Source organism: Sesamum indicum, linkage group LG8, assembly GCF_000512975.1.
Source record: "Sesamum indicum cultivar Zhongzhi No. 13 linkage group LG8, S_indicum_v1.0, whole genome shotgun sequence".
NCBI lineage: Eukaryota > Viridiplantae > Streptophyta > Magnoliopsida > Lamiales > Pedaliaceae > Sesamum > Sesamum indicum.
The window spans coordinates 1552813-1569689 of NC_026152.1; the positions used below are offsets into that span (position 1 = coordinate 1552813).

Here is a 16877-nt window from a genome sequence, read left to right on the forward strand (position 1 = left end):
TCAGACACAATTAGAGATGTCTCTGATATCATGTAAAGAAATCAGAAGCTGGAACAGACGAGCAGCTACAATCCGTTGTTGATAAATCTTTCAAAAGCAAGCTTTTATTTTCAAGAAGAGGAAGAAGAAGTGGCTATAGCGTTACAGAACGAAGTGATACGCGACTGATAAGAATGCTTCTTGTGGAAATATACTGGCCACTTCTTCTCTTCGTCATGAGAACAGAGTGACCGCATGTGAGAGTTGCATAAGCATGAAAATCGAATCTTTACACCAACTCAAAGAGTGATCGACAACTGAGATGGATGAGATCATGCACAAGAACTTGAAGGTTAATGGCATAAACATGCACATAACTGAGATAGGGAAGGCCCCAATTGTGTGCTCTTCTTGCACGGCTTCCCCGAACTTTTGTACTCATGAAGCCACCAGATGCTTCGTCTCTCTGCCCATGGGTGCCCCGTGCCATCGCTCCGGACCTCAAAGGCTATGGAGACACAGATGTGCCACCATCTGCCGCCAGCTACACGGTGTACCACGTTGTCGGGGACCTGGTGGCGCTGCTGGATGAGCTGGAGCTGAAGAAGGTCTTCCTGGTCGGACACGATTGGGGCGCCATGATTGCCTGGACCTTTTGCCTTATGAGGCCTGACAGGATTAAGGCTCTGGTGAACACCGGCATTATTTTTCAGCCCAAAAATCCTGTCGTCCAACCCATCCAGGGGTACAGGGCCGTGCTCGGCGATGGCTTCTACATGTGCAGATTCCAGGTATAAATTTTATATTTTCATCTCCAGTAGTTTTTAAGCATGAATTCAATTCATTAGTTACTTTTCTGCATTCATCCCACCATAACTGTCTTGCAATTCTATTTTCTAACATATCGGTTGTGCATGTTTGTTCAATTGTTGTAATCTACTTAGTAAAGTAGTGTACTGCATGAGTTGGGAGCTGAGTTTAGCTTGGACAGGATCACAAATAAAAGTGCCTGTCAAATTCCTCATTGGCGACTTGGACTTCACATACCATTTCCCAGGTGTAAAGCAATACATAGACAATGGTGATTTCAAGAAGTACGTTCCACTCCTGGAACAAGAAATTCTGATCGGTAAACAATCTTATCGGCCCATATATATTGTACCTTCATTCCACATTCCAGAATATGTACATACTAGCAATTGATTGTATTTATAAATTCAGTTTCAGATGGATAATTCAAGCAAAAATTTATTGACTTTGATGTTGTTTTCTGCACTACTTAAATGATGGAGCATGTAATAGTGTCATTCACAAGGGAGGTTCACAGACTCATGGCTGAAGCACCTGACTTTCTCTTCGATCTCCCTCTACCGAACAAGCTTATCCTTCGAAGTACCTTGAGTAATCTATTTGCGTACTTCCTCTGCGGACCAAAATTCACTGTTCCTATGCAACTGGTCACTTGTCCAAGGGGGTTTTTCTTCTTGCTCATTCTCCTTTCAACCAAACCGTATGGCCTGATGCTCTGCAGGTTTTCTGAAACTGGTTCAACCTTTTTGGAACCCTTGTCGTTTTTCTTTGAGATTTGTTGTACTCGAAGGCTCATCTTCAAGGACATGAGTTCTTTCTCAAGATTCTGGATTCTGAAGCTTGTGGACTCGTAATCCTTCCTTGATATTTCAGAGCTCAACTCAGGCCTTCGTATTGATGCATCTTTCTGCAGCAAGAAGCTGAGCGGCCTGCTGCCTCCTTCACTTCCGTTTATATACGGACTCTCACCTAAATTTTGGCTTCTTGAGTTTGCATATCTAGAGCTTGAGACGCTGCCAGAAAATTCTCCACAATGGGTGTATCTAAATGAGTCTGAGCATTCTCTGAAAGCTTGTTGAGTGTTTAACTGCTGCACAAAAAGTGCCTGGACTATTAGTCTTAGCGGCATCAGTTCGTTCTGAACAGCTTCGATGCAAACTTCTTGAGATAGTTTCTGGCAGTTGAGGTATTTGCATACCAACCCTTTCTCCTCTTGTGATAAATTTGGGTGCGACTGCAAGCGGAAAATCTCGTATGGGATCAATAATTGTCATTTCAAGTGAGAAAAATAAGAATTAGCTCATCTAGAGAGCTTGTACCTGGAAGAAGGTGTTCACTGCTCTGTAGAGATGATCATGTGTTTGCCTGCTGGAAACCGGAACTGTCTCGATGAGATTCATGAATCTTTTGCAGCACAACTCTGAATCAGCAGCTATCACATTTAGATACATGTCCCATGATTCTGCAACGGCGTAATTTTTCTCCACAGGGGTACAATCCGACTCCATGACACATGAAAAATACGTCGAAAATATAGTCTCCATGATGGACAGTTCCTTATCATCCTTTGGCAGGAGAAAATCTTGTACCTGAGCCAAATGCAGCACTAATGCAATCTGATTCTGTAGCTTCTCCACACTGTCATTTCTCAAACCAAGCTCAACGGATGTCGAAAGTAAAGAGAAGTAAAACCCGACAGGAATACCTTTACTAGTGTTCACCCCATTGGGCAGCAAATCAACAACCACTTGCATGATAACTTCAAGATTTTTCATCGAATCGTCAGCTCCTTCATTCGCCGTGTTTCTCAAAATTACCCATTTGTCTGCATAGAAAAGTATGATGGGGCTAACGTATTTTTCTTTCATACCCTGCCGTCTCAGCGATCCTATTACCCTCTTGAAGAATGCAAGCGGCAGCGCAATAAGATCTTTAATCCACAAATCTTGGCTGATGATGTTTTTCACCATTTCATCGCTCCACGGCCTACAAGCCAAAGTCTCCAAAGTAACAACTGGCTGATCCCTTCTCCTCTCTGGATCAAGAATTTCCATGCAAGCCATGAAGGCAAGAGTCTCGATGCACCGGCTCACGATCAGAAGCTCTTCAGCCAGTGGGAGTAAGGTTTGGCACTTTTGGAGCACAATTAGGGTGTCATTCCAGCTCTGCAGAACAACTTGGTTGAGATAGATGTCGAAACGTTGGCAGAGGTTTCCGGTGCCATATTCTTCGGTCATGTGGAGAAATTCTGCTGCACATCTTAGAGCTGCTACGTTGAAGGGATCTACCAATGTGGAGGAGCCGTAGATGAAGAGGGCAATCATCTCGAAGGTCTCAGCTCCGCCAGGGAAATTTGGAGGCAGCTCCACCTCATTTGATTTTTCCAACTTTTCCCTGAAATATCCGCTCTTGCACGTCAACGGATTCTGCAGTTTCATGACACACCAAGTGTTGAGACAGGTGCATAATTTCCATACAAATGAACAGTTTCCAGGCACAGATAGAAAGCAATTAATTACCTTGTGCAGGTTGAAGGTTCTATCAGCAATCCGAACACGAATGCAGACAGGAAAGCCAGTTTCCTGGCTCCTGAGACAACATATATCAGACAAAAAGAATCAGGATGCTTGAATATTAAGGGATGGATGATGATGTATATATACAAATCCAATTACCATGAAAGAATCTTGATTTTGAGCAAGGCAGCAACGTTGGGAGATGAGAATGGACTGGAAAGCAGTGAACAATGTGGAGGGGTACTGCGGGTTGGGAGCTCCATCTTTTGCTTAACATGTCAAAGAATTAGGGTGTGTGAGAGGATATATCTCCCGCGCGCTCGCACCTGAATTCTTTCTTGTCAAATGGGAATAATTACGTGCATTTAGTTTTATTCTTTTATGTATCTTAATATATGGGGATGAATGTTTGAAACTGATCTCAAGGAAGACTTGACGGCTTCTAGAAACCAAAAATGAGAGAGAGAGATTGATGCATGTGGGATTATGTGCTCTTGCAGAAATTCATGAATTTTTGTCAAACTTGTACACACACGGGTGGAACTCAAAAACCCATTTTTAAGGCTTCACAAAAGTTGTTGGTTAGTAATAAAGATTTCGTTTTTGTCCACCCGTCCGACTTCAACAGTCCTAATCCATGAAAACCTTTCTATCCCATTATAATACTTTTGAAGTAAAAAGAGAATGTATCAATCACATATTGAACTTCAATGTATGGGATCCACTTCATATACTCAAGAAAGAGTAATTAAAGCGGCCATCATAACAAAATTGTTCTAATGTGAACTTATAAATTATTAATGTACAAGAATGGTTGGCACATATATATATATATATATATATATTGGTGAAGAAAAAAAGCATTGGAAAACCAAAAAGGTGGCCTCCAAAGAAAGAAAAGAGTGATAAAGTGCGGAACAAGTTATTGAATGGCGCTGTAGTTTAAGCCCAAAAGCGCCCAAGACGGCACGGCTTCTCACTTCTTGCGCTACAATGTGGAAACACACTTTTACTCACCACCAATGTCTAAATCCCCCAACATTTTCATCTTTCTTCTTTCTCATTCATGCTTATTTTTTCCATGCTGTAAGTGTTTATGTTCTTAAATCCAAACTCTTTCTTTCAGTTTTGTGTTCTAAAAAATACATAATCGATATTATTTTTGTACAACGTATTGTCTTCTTTGACTATATATGACTTTTAAGATTTTGTCTTTATAAAAGCTCCTCACTAGAGAAATGAGTTGTTGGGGGCGTACAAACCGCTTAAACTCTTTGTCTTCATATGAGATATGTACCTAGTAATACTTATTATATTGATTAATATTGTTGAATTAAATTTTCGAATAAAGTAGATTATATTACTTAGTACTTCACTAAAAAGTAGTCTAATTGAGCATTTTATTCAGATCTCACCAATCTCAACCATGCATGGAGAATGCACACTTTTTTCTTTTTTTTTTTGTCGGCCAGAATTTTCAGTTGTCGGCTAACTTAAGACTAAATATGCCAACTTAAAAAAAATTAGAGGATTAAATGTATTTTACATATTTAACTGTAGGACTAAATTTGTTTACTGTATAATTCTGGAAGTAAGTATATTAAAATCATTATTTTTAATGGATTATACGTGTTTTTAATAGAAAAATAATTAGAATTGCAACACACATATAATTACAGAAATAAAAATGAACTTTTGCAAACCTTATATCATAAGATAGTTGTTTGAGAGTTCATTCATTAGGAAAGTCCATAAGATAAGATATTGACCGCAGAGCCTCAATGAATCAACATTCTATGAACAAAATATTCTATTTACTATTTGTTCACAAGCACAACCATGTCAGGAATAGGGGGGGGGGGATTATGAGGCATAGAGACGAGAAGCAAATCTTCATAAGTGAAAGTGATCATGGACATACATTCATTAGCATCACTGAGGTCTCCCATCTCGAATAGGCAATCCTCGTTGACTGGAACATCATTCACATGTCTTGCATTAAACATTATGCATTAAAAGAACAAAAATTCGAATTATCCTCATCAAGAGAAATTTTTCCTTGAATCTTCTAGGCTAGAAAGCATCATATCATGAGACGAAAGCACCCCTAGTGGGTTTATTTGACCCTCTAAGTCTTCCTATTCAGTCCGCGAGACAATTCTATTAGCTTATTAGCATAGTAATTCAGTACCAAGTTTCCTATGTTCCTCATTACGAGCCACTTTGGCACATTAGGCGGGTGGGCATAAAAGGATTTCATGTGCGTAAAGGGGATTTCCTTTTTACTATGTAGATTTAACTCATTTATCACATAGATTTTTCAACCTATTATTTTTATTACGAAAAAGAATTAGACATTGCATTATATACAAGGATAGCATTATCTAAATAAAATAGAAACACTTTTGAATAAACAAAATGAGATCTTTTTGATAAAAGAAGAGTCATTCTCCATTGAGCATCTGTTTTCACTTTTCAAAGAACTTTCATTTCAAGATTCAGTGAAACTTGGCTTAATAGAAAAAGGTTAGCCCTCTGGACTTCAATAATCTTCCCTAAAGAAGTGTACAGATATGCTCCACACAAGATAATGCCAGAGGCTTTATTAGTAGAATTTGTATCTTGAACGGCTTGGTAAAGTTAAATTTAGGATTTCCCTTGCTCCATCTGGCTCCCAGTGAGCTCCTCAGAAAACTAGGCTAAGGGGCTTTAAAGGTCTCCTCTCTTGTTGAAGAAGCTAGTCTTTCATAGCTGTGCTATCAATGAGTCAATTCTGGACCAAGCTTGTGTACGTAGCCTATGCGTCGTCTTACATACCACACAACTCTAGTCCGTCAAAGCTAAAAAGTCCTCCTGCGATTACTAGACCAACTTTGTCTCCATTAATTCTAGTTTCAGTGCCAGCCATCTCATTCAAATCCAACTATGCTTATGTCACTAGGCTAAAAGGTGTGAACAACGAAAGCTTCTTTTGGCTTTTAGGCAAGGCATCACACCCACATCTTCTTTCTCCCGTCAAAAGAAAGCAAGCATTTTCCAACTTTGAATATCACTATATCCAACTCAAGGTTCCTTATCTGGCTGCCTCAATTTTCATTTCCAGTTTGGTTTGGAAGAGGGTTCTGTGCCAAAGAGCGATGATAAGGGAACTAGGGACCCTTGGGGTGAGGGGCATGAACGAGGGAGCTATGTCTGTTACTGTTTTTGATTGTTAGCTAAGGCTTATATGCATATGATGGGACCACTCGAACTGCGCATGGTATAGTTTGACTTAATCTAGGAACCCTTGTGGTCAACTCTATTCCATGTAGCGAATATACTATGAATATATAAAATCTTGCTAGCACAACCTTAGAGTCCTGTGTGGATGTCCTATATGAAATTCGCTATGGGAAAATCCTTCGAAATAACCATAATACGAAAAGAAACTCAAAATTTACATTTTAAGGAAACAAGGAGCTAGCAGCTAAAGACCCGGTTGCAAGATATTCACTGGTCGAACCATATCATATTAGGGGATAAAGAGAAGCATATTCCATAGGCTAAGGCTATGGGAACGAAACTACAAAGTAATAATACACTACGGTAACTATGTCAATTGTAAGGCCGACCATTACATAGAGTACTTATCGGACATTTGGCAGTTGCTTTAGTAGCTCCTTCTATAAGAACTTCTTCAATAGCAACATTTATTCCTACAAGAACAACAAGAGCTCATTTTTATTCCTTACTCGTTGGTGATTGTTGTTCCTTTCTTAAGATCTTTATGACAGGATGTGTGATCATATCTGATGATTAGGACTTTGAAGCCCTAAAGCTATCTGAATATAATTTGACAGGGTGCCTCAAGAAGGCCCGAATGAAAAACCCAACCAACTCTATCTATGAAACATAGTTCCGAGAATAGAACATTAACAACACAAGAGAAAAGGTGTCTTGCATAGTTAAAATATCAGATCATAAACTTTAGTATGTGTGCTTCTTCAAGTGTGTTCTTTGTTTGACCACTTTGCAAGTCAGGATCAAGGGTTGATCTAGTTGCCCGCTTGAAAGCGACCGCGCACATTCTTCTTCATCCTACTCTTACCTCCACAAAGAAACCCCTTGTCAAGGCTTCCACTTACCTCCCCATCAAAAGGGCCAATGTTACTCTCTAAAGAATTCTTTTCTTCTTAGGTTTATTTTGCATCGATGGACGAGAAATGACTTGTGACGAGAAAATTTCGTAAAAGGAGAAGAGGGTGGGAAAGTTTGCCCAGAAAGTTTTGAACTCAAAAACTAGCTCAATGGTTGCTTCAAACGCTTACATAGTAATCAAAAGAACTTAAATTGTTTCAATTTTTTTGAAATAAATATCCACTAAGGACACGGGTTTCTTTTTCTAGCGAAAGCCTTTGGCAATTGTATCTTAATCTTAATAATCATGGGGAGAGTTGTGCCTATCATCGTCTTTGCAACTTGGCGATCTTACTCTACACTCTATAAAGAGAGTAGGTAAGCGCGATATATGTTATTAGTGAAGTGCTAACGCTCTATCTAGAGTAAAGGACCTCCTAAACTTTTAGAACTTAGTAAGTTCAATAGCCTTTGATGGTTATATTGGTATCGAAAGTATGAATGAGATGGATCGTGGGATTGCTAGTTCAAGTGTAAAGGGAGGTATGCTAATATCTGGTTAACTTGATCTCTAATCTCTTCCACGATAAAGAGCTAAAATGCTAGCTAGTTTTGAATGAGAAAGGATCGTCCTTTCGCTTCTGACTTAACGAGCTTGCTTGCTCTCCTTTAAAACCATTAGCAAGACTCTTAATTAATTGTTCTCGATCATATTCAAATGGACCTAAAAAAGGTACTTATTGAGCTAGGAATTCCTGAGTTAATGAGTTATGAGTGACAGGCTTATCTTAAAGAGGCTTTCATTTCCCGTCTTCTATTTTTGTGTTGCATTTAACAGGAAATATAAAACCACTTCTCTTTTTTTATTCCGAAATATATATGGCAAAATAGGGTTCTACCAAAAAATCATGAACTTTTTAGTTTTCACAAAATATTGAAGATTTTTTTTCGCATCTAATGGATGGCTAAAACTTCATCTTGATGGCTACTCTAGAGGATTCACGATAATCTCATTTCTTTTGATGGATCCAAACGATGTTTCTTTAATGTTAAGTCGAAGAATTCCATCCTTTCATATTCTAAATAATCTACTTTGTCAATAGTCAACCTAGATGGTATTAGGTTTTATCATAACCCTATCCTTGAACATATAATAGTCTTGTGTTGGATACTCAACTAAACGAAGGTATTTACAATATTTTGGATCCCTCCACTTCTTCAGGTTGCTTTGTTTCAAGCATCTCAATGAGATTAGCTTCGAACAAGTTTTGAAATATTCCAAGGATGTCAGAATTAATAAATGGATAACGCTTTACTTACATTTTCTTCATAGTTATTTTTTTTTTGTGGTGTCTATTGAGGGGCATCATTTATTGAGACATTACTGCCATTCACCCTACTTCAAAGCTGGAGGGATATCGCATTTATTGTTATTAATATCATGCTTTGAGCTTTTGAAAAAGGTGTGCCTCCTTGTTGACTTTTTGTTTCTCTTGAACTCGCAGTGCTTTTGGATAGATGGTCCTTCAACTCTACTCGCTGTCATATTAGTTCCATATCATGTGCTTGAGTGAATGATTTTTTTAATAACTTGGGTAAGATTTCTTGAAGGATATACCAGAGGCCCCAATATAGTCTTTGAATGCACATCTCAATGATAAAAGTTTCAAATAATGGATCATTGTAATTGAGGTTCAAGTTCCTAGGTTTATGTAGTAAATGAATGGTGCAGCTTTCTATTAGCGGTAGTTGTAAGCTCAATCATGCTGGCAATCCGTCGAGTGCTATAGAAGCGATTGAGGAATTCTTGCTCTAAATGTTCATGTTCATCAATTTAGTTCAGAATACAAATCAAACATATTGTTTTAGTAATGGGAAAAATTGCTTCACAAGATGATCCTTATATGTTGTGATGTTGTTACAATTCAACAAAATGAACCATGCACGTGTTGCTTGGGATTTCCTTTGCCATCAAATTGTTGGAATGTTGGTGGTTGATAATCCATTGACATTTTTCAACTATCAATCCTTAAAATGTCTGGTTTGAGATAATTTAGAGCATCCCACAAACTATTTTTTAGGGTTCCTTTGATGAATTATTTCAATTGATCAACTGAAATTAAGCCATTAGATGAAACTTGAAACTCCTTCAAAGACTCGTCTTGTCGGTTGGTTGTTACGTTGAGGATATCTTCATTCATCATCACTATATTTGTCTTAAATTCGATCCATCTTGAACCAATGTTTGACTTGGTGTGTTTTTTATCTCAATTTCAAAACTGTAAGGGAATCCAGTAGAGAAGAAGAATTCAAATTCTAACCCAGTGTTGTTGTCAATATGGGTTTTTAGTAAAATATTTTTAAAAAACTTACTTTGGTTTGATTGTAATTTTTCTACTTTCGGTATTTTAATTAAAGAAATAAAAAGGAGGATTTTCGGTTGTATTTTTATGAACATTCGCATTAAAAATTCCTAAAATTTAATTAATTAATATTGGGATTTATTTATGTTTGAAATTCCAGAAAGTGAAAGATGAGTTTGAAGAGCTCTTTTTACATCTTATATGTATACAATTTTTTTTTGTGTACTATTTTTCATTAAAAAAGTATATTATTTTAATCATTTAAATAAATTTCACTCTAAATGCCCTATAATATTTAAAAAAATTTCATAATACAAAAATTATTTAAATTGATTCAAATAATCTATTTGAATTTATTAATCCGAATAGAATGTTCGGAAAAATTCTCAACCTGTTACTAATATGGAAAAAAATATTTATTAAACATATAACTACCAACTATAAAATAAGGAAAGAAAAATCTGTGAATGATTTTTTATACAAATATAAATACAATATTATATACAATTGAATCCACATACAAGGAAAATAATATATATATAAATACATATAAAAGAGACATGATTTGATAATGAAGGATGAATTTTGTCTCCCAAAATTCAAAATCAAACATACAACACTAGTTTATATCTCCAAAAATAAATCCAGACATACACACTATTTTCAATACATATTTATCTATGTTGTTACACTGTCTATCTCCACAAAACAAAATAAAGCGAAACACTATGTAGGAATGTTTGGTGTGTAAGAGTAAGTGTGCACAGAGTAAGTGAATGAATGTAGTCCTTCTCAACAAGCCCAACTAGAGGAGGAGTCATTTAGGAAGACTATTTTAGCTTTTTCTACATACTCAGGTAACACTAACACTTTTGGTACTGGAGATTGAACATTGTGTTTGAATTTGTAATTTGAGTGTTTTGTTTTGTGTTTTGAAGATAGAGAGAAAAAAATAGAGATAAATAAGCGTGCGTTGAAAATAAATAATATATTTGGATTTATGTTTTGAGATAATTTAAAATATTTTAAAATAAGTGGTGTAGGTTTGATGTTGGGATTGGGATATAAATTGAAAAATCTCATTTTTATTCCATAATTTGGATCTTTTTCACTTTTGATCCCAATAATTACGAGAATCTCACTTTAAAGGACAATAAGCTTATATTTTTTCTTACTTTTAGTTCTGTCTTTTAATATTTGATGGAAATGGCCACGTGACACTCACGTGGCCATTAAGTTAGGATGTTTCGGAGAGAATATTGGCATGTAGAAGCACGTGTTCGATTTTCGGAGGAATTATAATTGTTAGTTTTGGCAAAAGAGAGGAAAAATAACAAATTAAATTAGTGCTCATACCATTTGCGTTCTTATGAACTCGCAAGAATTGAGCCTCTCATGTTGAAAATACGGCATCAAAGAGTGATTCAACTACTGCAAACATGACCAACATGTAGCTTCCTAGAAAGCATAATAGATGTGTGGCTCAGACTCTCGCACGCCAACTCACACGAAAGATTTACCAAAAGCCAGAGGAGATCTTGGAGATTAAAGAGGCCTTGACGAAACCTTTTGCCCAACCAATTTACTGGAATGGGAACAAGTTCGGTTTAATAGAGAACGTTTATTTGCAGAGAATCCCTCCGCAAGGAGGGAATCCAATCCTCTCAAGTCTAGCTGAAAGAAATCATTCCTATAGTTAGAAAAGTCAACTACAAATATAAAATGTCACTTTATTTGGGAAGGTAACGCAACTTTTTACTCAGTCACATAAAAGAATCTTGACACACAATTATACTTATTCTCATTTCATTGCTCATTATTGTTTTTAATTTCTGTTTATTATATTATTACGATTATTTACCAATTTGAGTGCAAGATTACTAACATGTTTTATTCAAATCCTTATTCTAAAGAGTGTAAGAATTTAAACCCACATACTTTGAGTAGGATTTGCTTTGCATGGACCATTTTTTACTCGTCTCGGATATCAACCAATTGGAGCAATAGGTTGATGATATATATGGTCAGATTTTTAAAATATTGCACAAAGAATCTAATATAATTTTTAGAATTAAATTTATATATATATATATAATTGTATTTTATTTCATAAGGGTCAAGTCCATGTATGATTAACACGCTCTCTCTCTTTTGACCCTTCTTGGCTATCTACAAATAGCAGAGATGAGCTGTTTATCTAGGAACTTCTACAGCTGCTGGCACTCAGCGCTGCCGCTCACCCCATCTTCGACATGTCTTCCTACAAGAAATTCGAGATCCGGAAGAGGGACCCTGACCCTAAATCCGCCGCCTTGTTGGTGATTGACATCCAGAATTACTTCCACTCCATGGCCCGCCCCATTTTGCCATCCCTCAACGCCACCATCGACCTCTGCCGTCGCTCCTCCATGCCGGTCTTCTTCACGCGCCACTGCCACAAGTCCCCCGCCGACTATTCAATGCTCTCCGAGTGGTGGAACGGCGACCTCATCCACGACGGCACCCCTGAATCGCAACTCATCTCCGATTTGCACCGGACAGAGGCTGACTTGGTCGTCGAAAAGAACACTTACAGTGCCTTCAGAGGTATTCCTACTGCTCATCAATTTCAACTTTTGATAATCGCAGCAAAATAAGCTTCTTTCCTTGTCTTCTTGCTCTGTGTTTGAGTTCGATGTCATTGAATTTCAAAACATTTGAGTTTTTGTTGGATTATGCACTCTGTTTGAACGAAGAAGCAGCTCGTAGTAGTCATTTGGCTTGGGCGATTCAGATATAAATGGATTTAATGCTTCTTGGAGATTGAATGTTTGAGATAGTAGTAGTATTCACTCGAAACACTGCGCTGTTTGTAAATGCTTATTTTGAGTACTTATCGGCTTACTTTTGAGATAATCTGAAAAGAAGTACCGTTGAGACAATTTATTTTCTCATAAAGGTAGAAGTTATTGTAAACACCCCCTATGTCCCTCCAATTGCATACACATGCTAATACCCCTGATTTTAAAGGCCGTTAACAATTACAGTAAAACTTCTATAAATTAATAACCTTGAGACCATGAAATTTTATTAATTTAGAGAGATATTAATTTATCGATAAATTAATATTTTATTAATTAAAAGAGAGACTTTTGAAATTCAGCAAATTTAGTACATATGTATTGAAAATAAATAAATTCATATATGTTTCATTGATTATATTCATGCAACAATTAACTATTATATTCATAGACACATGTATCAATTCATTGGAATTACTTAAATATACATGTTTACATTAATTCGTTGCACTTAAATAACTATTATAGCCAATTAAATATATTCATGCATGATGAATGAAACATATACTGCATAAATCTCAACATGATAATAAAATAATTCATAACACCCAACCATGTCTTCTCATCTAAAAGGCATCGTAAAATCATCCATTAATGATCAAATGCGTAAAGCATTACAGATTTCATATTTTAGTAATTATCATAATATTTATAATTGTAATATTTATGAATTATTAATTTAGAGTTTTAATGGGACCTAATATTTATAAAGAAATTTTCTGAAAAATTATTATTTTATTATCTTATCGAATTTGATGATTTTTTACAAAGACCCAAGTCGGGACCGGAGGATTTTATTATTTTAGAGAGTTTATTAATTTATAGAGTATTAATTTATAGAGGTTTTACTGTACATTAGGTTTTTGTTCATTTTTATGGTGAACTGATCAAAATGTCCTTGTGGATTAAAAATTATAATTTTATTTATTTTTTAAAAAAGTTTATATTTTTGGACAAGTGGATTATTTTTTTATAATTATTGAAAAATTTTCATCCACCCTGTTCGATTTTCTTTTATAAGCTTTTAGTTTTTAAAAAATACAGTAAAAGCAAAGTTGATAATTTCATATTCTATCCAAAGATTACATAATTTCTTTAAATATCAAGGGTTATTTGTAATTTTTCAAAAAACGAAGAAAATTCGTAATTACGACACATATCATGAGAGGTTATGTGTTATTTAGGCTTATCAAATTCACTAATGACACCCAATATGGTAATTACTAAAATAGTTGATTTGATCACTTGTTGCAAGTTAAGTTGTTTGTTATGTTATAGCTGTCTTGATATTGGAGGCAGGTAATAGATAGGAGTGCTCATTCTCAGGTACAGGCTTAGAGGAGAGGTTGAAGGAGATGGGAGTGAAGGAGGTTATAGTGACTGGGGTGATGACCAACCTCTGCTGCGAGACCAGTGCTAGAGAGGCATTTGTTAGAGGGTTTAGGGTTTTCTTCTCTACGGATGCGACTGCAACCTCGTCGTTGGAGTTGCACGAAGCCACTTTGAAGAACATGGCTTACGGTTTTGCCTATTTGGTTGACTGCGGACGGCTGCAAGAGGCGTTTTCGAAATCTTAGATCATGTTTTCCTACCGATTGGTCAAAATCATGTATAGAGAATAATTCTTGGCCAAGCTATGAGTCATGGAAACGTCGTATGTTTGTTTGCCGGAGTAATATAGCATGTATGTATATCTGATGGATGGTAAATATTGAATTGGTTTGAGGAGGAAACAATTCCGGGATGGGCTAATTCTTCTTTGCAAGTGATGTTTAATTTTGCAATTGTCAGCTATAGTTTTTGCTTTCTCGGAGCCGTATCTGTGTGGCGTGACATTCCAGAAGTCTTTCGTTTCTGAAATATGCTCTGGATGTGAAGCTGACATAGAGTTAACATTTAGAATAGATGATAAAAAAGTCAATTATATTAGTTCTTTTGTAATCTATATGTAATTTCTTTTTTTATAATATTAAATTAAATGAATAAGAGTGAGTATTCATTTGATCTTACTTAATTGTTTTTACTCATGTAATTTTCATACATGCAACAAAGCCCACATATCACTAATTAATCAATGAAGTTGGGTTGCGCATTTTATGACAACTATGAAAAACCAACTTCCGATGGTTGAATTTGAAATGCTCCAAGTTGAGAAACCTCGAAAATGAAAATCGAGGGTTCTGTGCGACTTGCACTAAATATTACGTTTATATAATAGGTTCATTGTTTCATAAACGACAGAACGTATGACTTCTATGCATTTTTAGTGGGGAGTCGTAATATGAAAGTCTGTGAGGCTTGGTCGGTATAATTTAAACTCCTCGGCTCCGATAGGATGGGGGGTTTAATCCTCAGACTTGAGGATCCATATAGTCTCATATACGGAACTACTGTATTTACGGCTTGGTAAAAGATGATCATGTTCTGATGTGGTGGTTTAAGTCTTGTTCCAGTGCAGTTAAAAGATGTATGAAGACTGGTGAGTTCCACGAGAGAATCGGGCGCCTATCATGAGATGATAGCGATCTCCTATGCATTCTGATGTGTGTTGTGCTCCCAAGAGTCTGTTGGCACATCAGGTGATCAATAGGAAACTGTTTTTTTATGTTGATCAAGTGGAGAAACACAATTAGAATATTAAGCATAGATGTCTAATTCAAAATGACAACCGTTGACCAATTCCATACCCTAGACTAAGATCAGGAGATGACCGATGGAAGGACTGTACCCATATGGCACTCGGTAGCCTTAAGGTTCACGTCATTTTCACCTATTTTCTAGTGCCATGAACAGTTGCTAGACGCTCACCCATGGTGATGGGTGCTTTCGGAGTAAGTGTTAATTGAAAGCAATTAATTAAGTATAGTTTAATTAATCTAGTGCAAATACATTAGTCAATTAAATTATGTGTTGACACAAATCCAAGTCTAGCTGAGGGTGAACCTACAGAGTCACACCAAACGCCATCCAAGGAAGTAGTAGAAATAATTATGAATTAATTCTAGAAGGAATGAATTAATCTAAATAGCTAAAATTAATTCGAGAGATTAAATAATGTGATCATTTAAATGGGAAAACCCATTGATGGGAAGCCCAAGATTTAATTAATGAGATTAATTAAATTTGGGTTAGGTCTAATTAATTTGATAAGATCAATTTTTATTGAACCAGATGAATGAATTAGAGTTTTGACTTGGTAATTTAATGAGATTGAATAAATCGGGTTAGACTCTGTTATTTGATGGATTAATTAATTGGGCTATGGGCTAGGATTTATTTGATAAGAACAAATAAATTCTCAAGAATTGATTGATTAATTCTATGGAGGCCCAAGCCTATGGGTTTAATTTATTTTTGAATTAAGCCCAATAAGATATATATATATATATATATGTAGTCCTCGCTTGAATATATATTTATATATAATATACATACATATATATATATATATATCGTAATTTTATCTTTTTCAGAAATTTGGAACTATAAATTTTCAGAAATTATAGAAATTAAATAAATTATCAAAATTAAATTGATAGAAATACTTATTTTCAAAAGTTATTATTTTAAAAAATCCAGATTTTACACATATTTTCTTAAATATCCTAAAATTACATATATTCATAAATTAACACTAATTACATAAAAGTATACACATTGCACATATTATATAAAATTACACAAATTACACATTTTCAAAAATTGCATAAAAATAAATCCCAACATGTTTTCATAAAATTACAACATTAAGAGACTAAATACCAACATGATTTTAGAAATTACATAAAGTTAAATCCCGGATATCTTATAAGGGTTCAAGATGCTCAGTAGGTCGAGCTGGCGTAGCCGATCTAGGACTGGATTGAGCCAATAGAAAAATAGGTCGGGCTGGCCCAGGCTCGCTTGGTTCAAGTCGGTCCTAGGCCGCTCCCAGGTATTAAAACTTGGGACTAACCCACCCTAGTTGCCCAAGACCACTTGGTCCGAGCTTGAGTCGTGCCTGTTGGGTCATTTTCTTCTATAATAATAATGCATTTTATATAGGTTTCATTTTATTTTCCTAAACTAACTATTCTGATAGTCTTTTTTATATTTTTTAAACTCTAAAAATTATTATCATTATTGTTTTGCTTCTAAATTTTTTATACTCTAATTCATTAATACTTTTTGTTTAATTTTTCTATTATAAATCCTCTTGGTATTTATTATTATCTAAGTTCATTATATGTTTTTAACTATTATTGTTTTCTATT

General features: G+C 35.7%; 2 protein-coding genes and 1 pseudogene across 2 annotated transcripts; 2 read left to right on the forward strand and 1 right to left on the reverse strand.

Annotated features, from left to right (window-relative positions):
- On the forward strand, positions 302-776 carry LOC105167566 (annotated as a pseudogene).
- Positions 1013-3631, reverse strand: LOC105167391 (BTB/POZ domain-containing protein At5g48130). The gene is made up of 4 exons (XM_011087087.2): positions 3465-3631; positions 3309-3378; positions 2109-3215; positions 1013-2023 (listed from the first exon to the last, which is right to left on the reverse strand). The coding sequence occupies exons 1-4, from the start codon at positions 3566-3568 to the stop codon at positions 1301-1303; spliced, it is 2004 nt and encodes a 667-aa protein (XP_011085389.1). The 5' UTR covers positions 3569-3631; the 3' UTR covers positions 1013-1300.
- LOC105167392 (nicotinamidase 2-like) lies at positions 11975-14553 on the forward strand. The gene is made up of 2 exons (XM_011087088.2): positions 11975-12370; positions 13951-14553. Exons 1-2 carry the CDS (start codon positions 12037-12039, stop codon positions 14199-14201), a joined length of 585 nt encoding a protein of 194 aa, XP_011085390.1. The 5' UTR covers positions 11975-12036; the 3' UTR covers positions 14202-14553.